Source organism: Talpa europaea (assembly GCF_964194135.1).
Source record: "Talpa europaea genome assembly, chromosome: 16".
NCBI lineage: Eukaryota > Metazoa > Chordata > Mammalia > Eulipotyphla > Talpidae > Talpa > Talpa europaea.
Genome location: NC_140084.1, coordinates 41981438 through 41993322, shown reverse-complemented (window position 1 = coordinate 41993322; position 11885 = coordinate 41981438). Strand labels below are relative to the sequence as shown.

Sequence of the window (11885 nt, the reverse complement as noted above, 5' to 3'; positions counted from 1 at the left end):
AACATTTGGGGACTCGTTTCCCCACCCCCAGCCCCGTGCCTTACCAAGGCTTCCTTCCAGCTGGCCTTGCCTCCCGCTGGACCCCAGGCCTGGCCTTGGCCCCATGCAGGGTCGCCCGCTCCTTGGGGGTGTGGGGGGGGGGCGCCAGCCTCGGCTGTTACACATCTCACACCGAGACAGTATTGGGCCCCGGAGACAGGGTCGAGGAGGGGTGGGGGTGTCTGGTACGTCTTGGGGTGGGGGCCTCTGAGGAGGTGTCAGACCACCTCCCCCTCCCCCTCTCGGGGCCACGTTCTGCAGCCTTAAGGTGAACATGTGTCAGTGCTCGGGCGCGCGCGTGTGTGTCTCAGCCCATGTGTCCTCAGGCGTCTGGGACACGAGGCACGTGCTGTGTGTGGCATGCGTGTTGGGTGTGTGTGTGTGAGGACAAGGGTGCCCCGGCCTCAAGTGTGCGCGGTGTATGTGGCTTGGGCCTGTCCCTGGCCTGAGCATTTCATCCCCGGGGGGAGGGATGCTGTCCCAGTGAAGGAGCCGCACCCGAGGTCCTACTTGCTGCCCTTGCTCCCCCTCAACATCTCCAGGTGTTTGGATTTAGTTTTTGTGGTTTTGATCTCCCCACCCCACCTCCTGTACTAGGTAGTTCACAGAAAGACATCCTGGGGTGGGGTGGGGGTTGGTGTGGGTGGGAGGGGGGGGTCTTTTTTCCTCTCTGTGTGTGTATGTTTATCTGACAATTCTTCCTCCTCCCCCCCCCCCCCCCCGGCCTCCCCCAGTCCTTGTATTTGTACGGTACAGCAATAAAAACACTCGTTTCAGACTGGGCCCCCACCCTGGGCGTTTCCTTGCTTAGGGAGTCGGGCCTCCTGCTCTGCCTGCTCAGTTCACGGGCCCTGTTGCTGAGGTGGGGAGTGGGTGGGGGTGTGCTCAGGCTGGTAGGGGGAGGCAGCTATGGGGTGGAGGCTGCTGAGGAGTTGGAAGCCTCACCAGGCCTGGTGTGGGAGTGGCAAGGTGAGTCTCCAGGCCCCAGAAGCTGCTTTGGCGAAGAGAGGTGGGAGGGTCTGCGGCTCTGATCAAGGATGGTGTGCAAGGTGTTGCTGCGCCCCAAAGTCAGAGGTGTGTCCGTTTCAAAACTTTTTTTTTAAAGATTTAATTGTTTATGCATACAAGAGCTGGGGTACAGGCCAGAGGTGCAGGGGGTGAGAGGATTCACCAGAGACAGTGGGGAGCAGAACAGGCAGACTGAAACACACTGCTGAGGGGAGCAGCGGGCAAGACAGGAGAGGCCTGCTGCGCCATGTGGGTTGCTCCCTGGCCAGCCAGGGGGCATCGAACTCATGCTGCAGTGTCTGCTCTGCGGATTGCTACATAGTGCTGTACTTAACCTCTTGCCCCAGCAGGGAGGTCCCATTCACCGCCTTTGAACCCTGCAGCAGGGTACTTCCTGTCCCCTTCCACATGCTAAACGCACATAGAATCATGGGTGTGTCGGGGATGTGTGGGTGCTGTTAGCTGGGAGCACCTCAGTGTTTGGTCACCGCAGTGCCACCTCTGGGATTCCTCTGACTTCCCCCTCTGGGGCCTGGAGCGGCGCTGCTGAGGCCATGCACTGGTGGACTTGATGTCAGGTATTGCCAGAAGGTGTTAGGGCTCCGCAGGCCTATTTTGGGGACCAGCGGTGAGGGCAGTGGAACGGCAGCCTGTTCATAGACATTTGTTTGCCTCTGACTACAGCTGGGAGTCAACGGATTATTTTTTCAAACTTCACATGCACTGTGTGTGATGAAGGCCTGGTAGTCATGAGCGGCAGACAGAGGCCTGTGAAGAAAGCTTCCACGCTCCTAATAGTCCCAGCCCCTGAAGGTGTCCTGGGCCAGCTTCCCTTAGCTCAGGGGTGCTCCCTGCCCCTCCACCCTGGGGACAGCCTGAGTCTCCCCTGGGGCAGGGCCACAGCTCATCAGCTGCTTCTCCTGGCTGAACCTAGGGCCTTCCATTGTTGGTGCTGCTCACCTCTGTGGGAGGACTTGTCCCCAGAAGGGAAAAGGTAGAAGAGTGAATAAAATTTTGCCAATTAGAAAAATTTTGAGATGAATCTGTCTGTCCTTTGTCTTGTGCATTTAGATGGTTTCATGAGGTTCGTGTCGGGGAGAACTCCGCTAGATGCAGGCATGGAGGATAAAGAGGGCCCCCAAGTACCAGGCTATGGGCCCTCACATTACTTTTCTGTGCAGATGGCCTGGCAGCCTAAAAATGGCTGATCCCCCTTATGCATGATTCTGCCCAGTCACTAAGGCCAAGCCCAGGCTGTTCTGCATCTCACCCCACCTCCCCCACAGATCAGGGGTGTTGCCACTAATAGAAAGGAGAGCCCCGGTCACCTGACTGCAATTGGGGGTGCACTGGCACATCACTGTCAGGCTTTCCAGCCCCAACTGAGTCAGCCGCCCCCTGTTGACAAGAATTGACTTGGTTTCCGGTTTCTTGGGTTTTTTTTTGTTCCTCTCAGTGCTGTGCTAAACCTCAACAGTCCATCTGTACCACGCTTGTGCTTTTTAAATTTTTGTGGCCTACATTCCACTGCTGTATTTTAAAGCATATCAGCTTTCCCAAAAGAAATGATTCACTTATTTTTAACTGTGATTTTGAAATAGAGTTACAGAAAAGTTTGAAACTCTTCAAGAATAGTATAAAAATGATTCTGGGAGGGGAGCAAGACATGGAGCATCTCACAGGGCCCGAAATTAAGAACCTGCTCAAAGAAGAAAAATCCAGCTCGCTGATGGAGGTGTGCCACGTCACAGGGCCGGGGGCAGCTGGAAACTCCCAGAGGCCATAGCTAAAAACTTAAGCAGTGGTGTTGGAGTTTACCCAAAGTATAAAGTAGACAAGTCGGTACTGATACAAGGGGTCAGTGATCCAGGCACTGACACAAGCGGTCAGTGAACACTACCCCGTCATTTCTGTAGCTGTTCTGCCCACAAGGGGACGCACTAACCTTCCTCAGATGTGGACTGTGCAGTGTGGGAAGCAGGAGGCAACCTAAGTGCCCGAACCTGACTCGCCCCTCAGGTGATCGGGGTCCACATCAACGGTGATGAATCATGTGGACAGTTTGAGTGGTACCTCTGGCTCTCCCCCAAATAGCCCCGGTCCAGTTAGAAGAGACGTCGGGCCAATCCCAGTTGAGCCTGTTAACAAAATACCTGCCCGGTTGTTCTCAGAGGTGGTGGAAAAACAGCCACCACCCGGGAAAGTTGTAGGAATGAAGGCTGCGTGTGGTGGGCCCCCCGGGGTCAGAGGCCGGGCAGGCAGAGTCGGGGAATCTGAACAAAACCTGGGCTTCGATAAGGTCCTCATCCGTTCATCAAGGCGAGACAGCCTTGACACGATTTCCTCTCCCACCCCATTGTCACACCCTCTCCCCGCTTGTCTGTCCACCCTGTGACCGTTCCAAGGCTGCCTCCCGCTGGCCACAGTCTGACTGCTCATTCCTGGGGCAGCTGCAGAATTGCTGACTCGGGCCACCGTGACAAGCCGGGGGGACGCCGTGTGTGTTGACAGTGTTTTGTGTGTTAGTAGGCGGTGTGCAGTCAAATGCTGCGATCCCACGTGACTGGCTCCTCCCTGCCCCCCTCCCATCCCATGTGGTCCTGTCATAGACTTGAAATACAGGGGGTCTGGTTCATGTCTTGCAATGGAACGCTTGTTCTCCTGTGGTTATTGCTCTTTTTGTCACAAAAGTGGACAGAGCAATATAAAGAGCTCCTGCGGGCCTGTCAGTTCAAACAGACCTTTCTGTGACCCTCACACTAAAGCCCCATAGTCCTGCTGGTGCCCATCAGCTGGGTCTCTGGCAGATGTGAAAGCCTTTACCACACCAACGTAGGCCCCAAATCCTTGGGATGTGTGCAAGTCTCCAGGACAAGGGCCACCTTCCCCACCCCTACCCCTTTTCCAGTTAAGGAAATTGAGGTAGGGAAGGGGAGGCGAATATAGGTTTGAGCCAGCCCTCCCCTCTGGCCTTCAGGACAGCTTCAACAAGAGCAGGGCCAGGCCCTTCAGTCAGCCATTTGATAAGCACTTGCTGATGCTTGCTCTTCCCCACTGTTGGGATTCAGGGTCTGGTTAGCCTGCCCTGGGAGGTGCCCTGGTCTGTAGGAGGGGTGCAAAAAACTCTGCTCATTGCTGAGCACGTGCTATGTGCCAGACACTGTTGTGGGTGCTGAATTCACAGGCATAAACAAGAACCAAACAGCCCTACTCTTGGAGGAGACACGTAATTAATTCATCAGCTATGTGAGATCAGGAGAAGGGCTGGATGATGGCTGGGTGGCTATTTCAGACGGGGGAGGGTCACAGAAGGTCACGTGCCATTTGAGCAGCGCTGAGTAAGAGTGAGCCATGAGCTACGTGGTTCTCTGGGGAACAGCACTGCAGGCACAAGGAATGGCAAGTGCAAAGGCCCTGAGGCAGGCAGGTGCCTGGTGTGTTTGGGGAACACAGAGGCCAGGGTGTCTTCAGTAGAATGAGCATGAGAAAGAGCAAAAGGAAATAAGGTTTAAAAGGCAACAATGGGCCTTGTGGACAATAAAAGTGTTTTGTTTTTACTCTGCGTGTAACAGGAAGCCTGCATCACACATTCTCACTTTTCTAGCTTCACTGATCTCTCAATACGTAAGTGCAATCTCTTTCAAACACCAGGGCCTCGACTGAAGTTGTTTCCTCCACTGGCAATATTCTCCCCCTTCTCTGCAGTCCTTCAGGTTTCAGCTGCAAGGTGACCTCAGAGAGGTCCTTGCAGACCACCAGTCTGCTCAATCATTTATTCAATAAATATTCGTCGAGTTACCTACTATGTGGCAACTCCTGTACTAGGCAATGGAGATACAGCAATGAAAAGAAGAAAAAAAAAAGCAGAAAAACAAGTTCTGCTCTCACACTTTAGTCAGAGGGTGATAAAAAAAAAAGGATAAATACACAGTTAGAAGGTAACAGGTGACCAGGAGAGAATAAACGCAGAGAATGGGGACAGGAAATGCTCAGGATGGTAGTTTGCCTGGAGAAGGAAGCATCTGAACAAACACTTTAAAAGAGATGACTATTTGGGGGAAGAGCATGTCAGGCAGAGGGAACAGCCAGTGCAAAGGCCCTGAGGCAGAAGCATGCCTGCTGTGGGTTAGGATGATCCAGTGTGGAATGAGGAGTGAGGGGACAGGGGTAGAAGATGAGTGGAAAGGTGTGAGGGGAGAGTGAGAGAGAGAGAGAAAACGGGTCTCGTGGACTTTCAACTCAGGGAGTTGGGAGCCACGATGGCGCTCTGAGCAGAGGCAGAGTGTGACCTGACTCGCTGTGCACAAGTCCCTCTGGCTGCCTGTGGGGGACAGACTGGAGGGGCTGGGGCCACTGGAAGGGCAGCAGAGAGGCCACAGGCCTAGCTCAGAGTAGCCAGTTTGTTCCATCCCAACCTCAGCTCCAGGTGTGATAGAGGCAGGGAACACAGGTCATCTGCTCATCCCGGCTGCATGGAGCACTGAGGCCCGCCTGAAATACCTGTCAAGGGCTTGACAGCTCCCCTATTGAGCTCTCTGCGGGATGCAACTAACACAATCTTACAAGATCCTCTGGACAGTCTGCTAAGTTTTGAAACAATCCCTGCTTAGCAGCTGAGGGAAGTGAGGTTTAGAGGGGCTGCCTTTGGTCACACAGAAAGTGGCAGGATGAGGGCTTGACTGCGGCTTCCTGAACGCAGAAAGCCTGGCGGGGCCAGAGCCAGCCTGGGGAGCGTTCCCCGCGGCCTAGGCACCTGCCCAGGTGAGGCGAGCTCCGCGGTGCGCCTGCGCCCAGGCGCAATTAAAGCGGCGGCTGCTCCTCTGACTCCAGTGGGAAGAGGTGGGCGTCGGGTTTCGGCCCCCACGCCAGCCTGGAGGATGCTGGTGAGTGGCAGGCGTCAGAACCCCCCTCCGGGTCAGGCATCTCTTCAGGCGCCGAACCCCTCGCCCCTCGCTTGCAGAGTCCCGCTGCTGCTCTCGACCCGGAGCCTGCGCCCGCCCCGGGCCCCGCCGGCGTCCCAGCCGGCCCGAGCGTCTCCCCAGGACTCCAGGAGAGGCCCGGGGCGCCGCGCGCGCCGCCAGGGCTGGAGGAGGCGCTGAGCGCGCTGGGGCTGGAGGGAGAACGCGAGTACGCCCGGGACATCTTCGCCGAAGTCATGGTGAGTGGACCCCGAGGCGGGGGAGAATGGAGGGCAGCAGAGGCTCGGGGTCCATGAGCCCCGCCTCGGCTCCCAACTCTCCCTACTAACTTCCCAGCCCCCGGCTCCACTTCTTGACTTTGTCCCTGGCCGTTACCTCGTGGTTTCCACGCCGGGAAGGCCGTAGCCCGGACCCCGCAGGCCGGGGGCAGACCCTCTCTAGGTGATGCACAGCCCCTTCGATTTAGCTCTCGCAGAGACTCACTCACTCAGCAAAACACTGCGATGTATCACAAAGTTGGTTCTGAGCATGTTCTAGGCACAACAGAAGTGTGTCCCGGGGGGTGGGGGGTCAAGCAAGCAAACAGAGGTGATCCTTTTATTTTATTTTATCCTTATCACAGACCTTTTTTTTTTTAAGATTGATTTATTTATGCATACAAGAGCTGGGGCACAGGCCAGAGATGCGGGGGTGAGAGGATTCACCAGAGACAGAGTGGGGAGCAGAACAGGCAGACTGATGAAATACACTGCTGAGGGGAGCAGCGGGCGAGACAGGAGAGGTCTGCTGCGCCATGTGGGTTGCTTCCTGGCCTGCCGGGGATCGAACTTGTGCTGCAGAGGCTTCGGACTGCTTCATGGTACAGTGCTCAATCCCTTGCGCCACCAGGGAGCCCCTGAGAGGTGATCCTTTTAGAAAGACCACAGAGATAATGTCGGGAGGAATGCTGAAGGGATGAATTTACTTGACCAGCACCTCGTGGGTGCCTCTCCTCGTGGGCGCCTTGCCTGCAGCGAGGGCCTCTGATAGGAGGTGAGATCCAGCTGGGACCCGGGCAGGAGTCCCTGCCCTTTGGTGCCGGCAGCCCTAAGGCGGCCAGCAGATACAATACATAGGGCAAGCGGCCTATCTCCAGAGTGAAAATATGTGTGAAAAGAAATTGCTAGTGATGAGCTACAGAGACAAAGATGGGGTGCAGAGTACAGGAAGCCAGGGACATTTTACTTGAGATTGGAATAGCTGAGAAGAGGTCAGCAACGCAAGAAGCTGGGAGAGGACTTGTGTGGGCAGCAGGAACAGGAAGTGCTTGCAAAGGCCCTGAGGTTGGTAGGGTCAAAAGAATGCTGGTGGAGCTGGAGTGTGGGATAGGAGGGGAGAGGGAAAGAGGTGCTTGTTGGGGCCTGGGGAGCCTGCGGGCTGCAGGAGTTAGGATTCTCTCTGGAGGCCATGGAAGGATTTAGCCTGGAGAGTTCCTTGGTCAGATTTGCACTTTAGAAAGACCTTTCTGGATGCTGAGGGGGATGGGCTGAGAGTTGGTGGCCAAGGGTGGGGCCTGGGAAAGTGGGGAGGGATATATATGGGGTGTTCATGTTCAGGGGGCTACATGCTGGGGAGGTGGCTAGGGAGGAGTCCAGAATAAAGTCCAGAGCTCCAGCTGGGGTCGGGCAAGAGGAGCGCGTATGGAGGAGATACTGGAGGGCCGCTGGGTGTTGCGTTCCTGCGCCGTCCAACCCGAGCGAGGGTGCTGCTGCACTCCTTTGGAGTTAGGCGGAGAAGCCGAGGCCCAGGTGTGGAGAGTGAGGCCGTCTCGCCCAATCCCAGGTGTGCCGCTCACTGCCCAGGAGGGCTCTGCCCCGCACTGTGACCCCGGAGATGCGCGCCCTAGTAGTGGACTGGCTGGTCCAGGTGCATGTACGTACGGGGGTGGGGGCAGGGCCGGGCCCGCGTCTCGGCTTAGGACCCTGGTGGTCACCCGTGCCCTTTCCTAGGAGTACCTGGATCTGGCGGGGGACACGCTCTACCTAGCTGTGCACCTGCTCGATTCCTACCTGCGCGCATACCGCGTGCGCCTCCGCCGCCTGCAGCTGCTGGGCGTGGCCTGCCTGTTCGTGGCTAGCAAAATGGAAGAGTGTGTCTTCCCCGAGGTATTTCGGGTGGGGCTTGTGAGGATGGAACGCTCTGCCCACCCCCCCCCCACCCCCGCCTGCCGGGTGGCCGAGTGAACGCCCTTGGGGTGCCAAGCCCCATGCCCAGCGAGCATTTTACGTACAATTGGGAACCCCGGCATATCTGTGTGAGGTAGGGGTTGCCCAGGTGCCCCTGTAGCAGGAGACCGAGGCCCGGGAGAGGAAGACCTTTGCTTAAAGCCTGGTGCTTGGGACTGGGACTCAACCTTGAACACCTGCAGGCGTTACGGTCCGCGTGAGCGTCGTAGTGACCGTGCACACATCCAGTGCGTCCTCCAAGTGGGAGTAATAGCTCGTTTCACGGACGAGGAAACCGAGTTCTGAGAGTTCAGGGCGCGTCCACGTCATGCAGAAAGCAATGGCAGGATTTGAAGGGATCTAGGAATTTCTGACTCGAGTCTGCTCCGCGCCTTCCAGGCAGCGGGCCACCGGCCCCTTCTGCAGCCCGGGGACCGCGCCGATCCCGGGCACTCCTGGGCAGGCAGTAAGGAGCCGGGGCCCAAGGCTCCGAGTGGCTTTTCCCCGTCCACAGCCCGCCTCCCTCTGCCTCCTGGGCGCTGGCTCCTTCTCACCCTCCGAGCTTCTGCGAGCGGAGCGCCGCCTCCTGAGCCGCTTGGACTTCCGACTGCACCACCCCGGCCCTCTCCTTTGCCTGCGGCTCCTGGCCCAGCTGGCGAGGAGCAGCCCCGCAGTGCGTGGGGAAGGGGCGTGGCAGCGCGGGTGGGGGCGTGGTCTGTATGGGTGGGGGCGTGGCCTGAGAGCAGCCCCACATGTGGGGGAAGGGGCGTGGCAGCGTGGGTGGGGGCGTGGCCTGAGAGCAGCCCCGCGGTGCGTGGGGAAGGGGCGGGGCAGCGCGGGTGGGGGCGTGGTCTGTATGGGTGGGGGCGTGGCCTGAGAGCAGCCCCGCGTGTGCATGGGGAAGGGGCGTGGCAGCGTGGGTGGGGGCGTGGTCTGTGTGGATGGGGCGTGGCCTGAGAGCAGCCCCAGTGCGTGGGGACGGGGCGTGACAGTGTGTGTGTGGGCGTGGTCTGCATGGATGGGGCGTGGCCTGAGAGTTGGGGTGTTGGCAGGTGCGGCTCCTCGCCACCTACTTCTTGGAGCTGTCCCTGCTGGAGGCCGAGGCTGCAGTTTGGGAGCCGGGTCGCCGTGCGGCTGCGGCTCTGAGCCTGGCACACCGCGCTCTCGATGGGGCGGGCTCCGGGCCTGAGCCGGCGCTTTACAGGTAATATTGAGACGGAGGGTCTCTGTGCTTTTAGGGACCTGCCTTCGGTCAGAGAATGAGAGACAATTATGGGACGAGGGGCACACATAGATGGACTTTTCTGGATGTGAGAATAGCATGTCTGCATCCTCTGGGGGATCCCTTTTTCCTAAAGGTATCTGAGAGAAAGGAGTTTGTTTAGATTGGGGCTCCCAGATAGGACCTCCCCAGGAAGACGCTCTGAGTTCTAGAGTTGAGAATGAAAGGTTTGCTAGGCCCAGAGTCCCCCAGGTTCCATCTAGCCGTGAATCGGGTGTCGTTTTAGTTGCTAGAGCCCCCCTCCCTGTTCAGCGTGTCACGGGGCGGGGGGCAAGGAGAATGGCCTCTTCTCTCCTGTCCCCCTGAGAGATCTGCGTATCCTCGGTTGCACTCCTTGCCTCCTCGTGGGAGCTTGCTCTCCAGGCCGCTCCCTGCGGGGGGAGGGGAGTCAGGTGTCTCCCCATCCTCGGTGACCCCGAGTCATGCCAGATGACGGGGCTCGTGTTCTAGCTGGAAAGAACCCCTGCGCGGCCCGGGGACCCAAGTCCACGTGTCCTGTCAGCCTCGAGTCCCCAGCGCCGAGAATAGGTCACTCCACCGCGCCCCCCCCCCCCCCCAATCAGTGTCTCTCCCCCGCCGCAGCCCCTTGGAGCTGGGCCCGCTTGAGCCGTGCATGGCCCGCGCTGCACTCCGAGGCCCAGCGCCCGGCCGCGCCGCCATTTTCCTCAAGTACGCGCGGCCCCAGCGCCAGGGCACCAGCCTGGTCGCCGCCCGCCTGCTCCGCCGCCCCCAGCACTGGCCTCGCTGAGCCTCCAGATACGATTAAAAAAAAACTTGTACGTCAGTTTCCCACTTCAATAAAAGCGTCTCTTTTATTCTGAGCGCTCTCTGTGCTCATTGGTTGAATGTGGCCCCTTTCTCGCTGTTGATTGGCCACTGCCCGGGTCTCCTCCCTCTGATTGGATGTTTTCACCAAGCCCTTGCTGGGCGAGGCGGTGCGAATTCCGAACTCTTCCGCTAGAGGGCACTGGCGGGCTTTCACAAGCACCGCCTGGCGGCCTAAAGGTGGGGGGGGGGGGGTCTCAAATTCAGTTAGGGAGACAAACCCACACTTTGAGAGGGAAATCGCCACGCAAGCCTGAATGACCCCGGTCTCAGGTTGGGAAGAAAAGGAGAGATGGGCACTGGGAAACTGAGGCTACCCACCCCTGTCATGAGGAATGTAGCCAAATTTTCAGATTTTCAAATGAAGCTGAAAATCAATAAATAGATCTGCGGTCACATGTTGACAACGAATTCAATATTTTTAAAATGGGCTGCATAAGCCCAAAGGCTGGCTGTAAGGGTCATCCGTTCTCAGTGGCAGGCGCTCCATAAACAGGATCTGATTCACTTAACCTCTAAAGTGCCACTGAGTCAGTGATTGTAGCCCCCATCTCAGAGTGGTGTGATGAGGCCCAGCTACCCTGTAAGTAAAGCTTCAGGACAGTGGCGCCCGGCAGGTCCTGGGAACGTGCTAGCGTGGCATCCTGGCAGGACTGCAAATCAGGTACAGCTGTGCCCTGTGTAGCCCCAGTGCCTAGCCACTTAGTAGGTGCCCAGAAAATGAAGTGCATCTCTATGTTTTTAACTAACATAAAAACACACCTGAGATGCAGAAAGGAGACCTCACTGCTCTGAAATCCAACCTCAGGAACATGATGAGGCTGTCAACCAAGCCTGGGTATGGAGGTACAGCAAGGAGGAAGTTTCTATCCCTGAGGTGTTCAAGGGGTCCAGGTTGGAGGACCAGGGATGGGGGAGGGATTCACTTAGGAAAGTCCAGCAAGGGAGAGGCTCAGAGGCGACTGCTGGCGTGGAGGGTGCTGTGTCAGGTTTGGGTCTGTCAGGGTGGGACCTGCCAGTGGGGCCTCCAGGGGGAGGGGCACGGCAGGAGGGGGAGACAAGTAGAGTGGAAATTCAGGCTTGGTGCTTGGGCTGAGACTCAAACTAGGGTCTTGGACAGGAATACTTGGGATTATTCATTCACTCGTTGGTTCCACAGCTACATCTGGATGCTGGCTCAGAGCCAGGCACTGATGTTCACTTTTAAGTCAATAAGAAAGAAGGGCTGTTAGCTGCCCATTACTGTGCCAAGCCCTGAGCTAAGTGCTTTACCTGTGTAATACAATTTAGTCACCACACTCCACTGTGAAGTAAGCTCACTCTTTGGGAGAAGATCAAAGAACCTAGCCAGGGTCTCTCTGCTAAGTCAGTGGCTAGGAGGGTTGGAGGATAATCACCCCACTCACCCCTAGTTTGTCTCCTGAAAGCTCGCACATCTTTCCTTTTCTGTACACTCTGATTCGTGCTGCTCACTCTGGGCTGCCACTTGTCAGCTTTGCCACTGGTTTTCCTCCCCATACAGTGAGCTCAATGAGGGCAGGAAGCAGATCTCCCTGGTTCATACAGTCACATCCTCCTCCAGGAAGCCTTTACTCACCCCCTCAGCCA

The 11885-nt window shown here is 57.4% G+C and overlaps 1 protein-coding gene across 1 annotated transcript; it reads left to right on the top strand.

The window, feature by feature from the left end:
* Positions 1–2713: 2713 nt before the first annotated feature.
* Positions 2714–10200, top strand: CCNP (cyclin P; the record flags this gene model as incomplete). Its single annotated transcript, XM_084256919.1, has 7 exons — positions 2714–2782; positions 6008–6205; positions 7788–7877; positions 7955–8110; positions 8685–8843; positions 9223–9374; positions 10035–10200. 7 exons carry the CDS (start codon positions 2714–2716, stop codon positions 10198–10200), a joined length of 990 nt encoding a protein of 329 aa, XP_084113045.1.
* Between the last annotated feature and the right edge of the window lie 1685 nt (positions 10201–11885).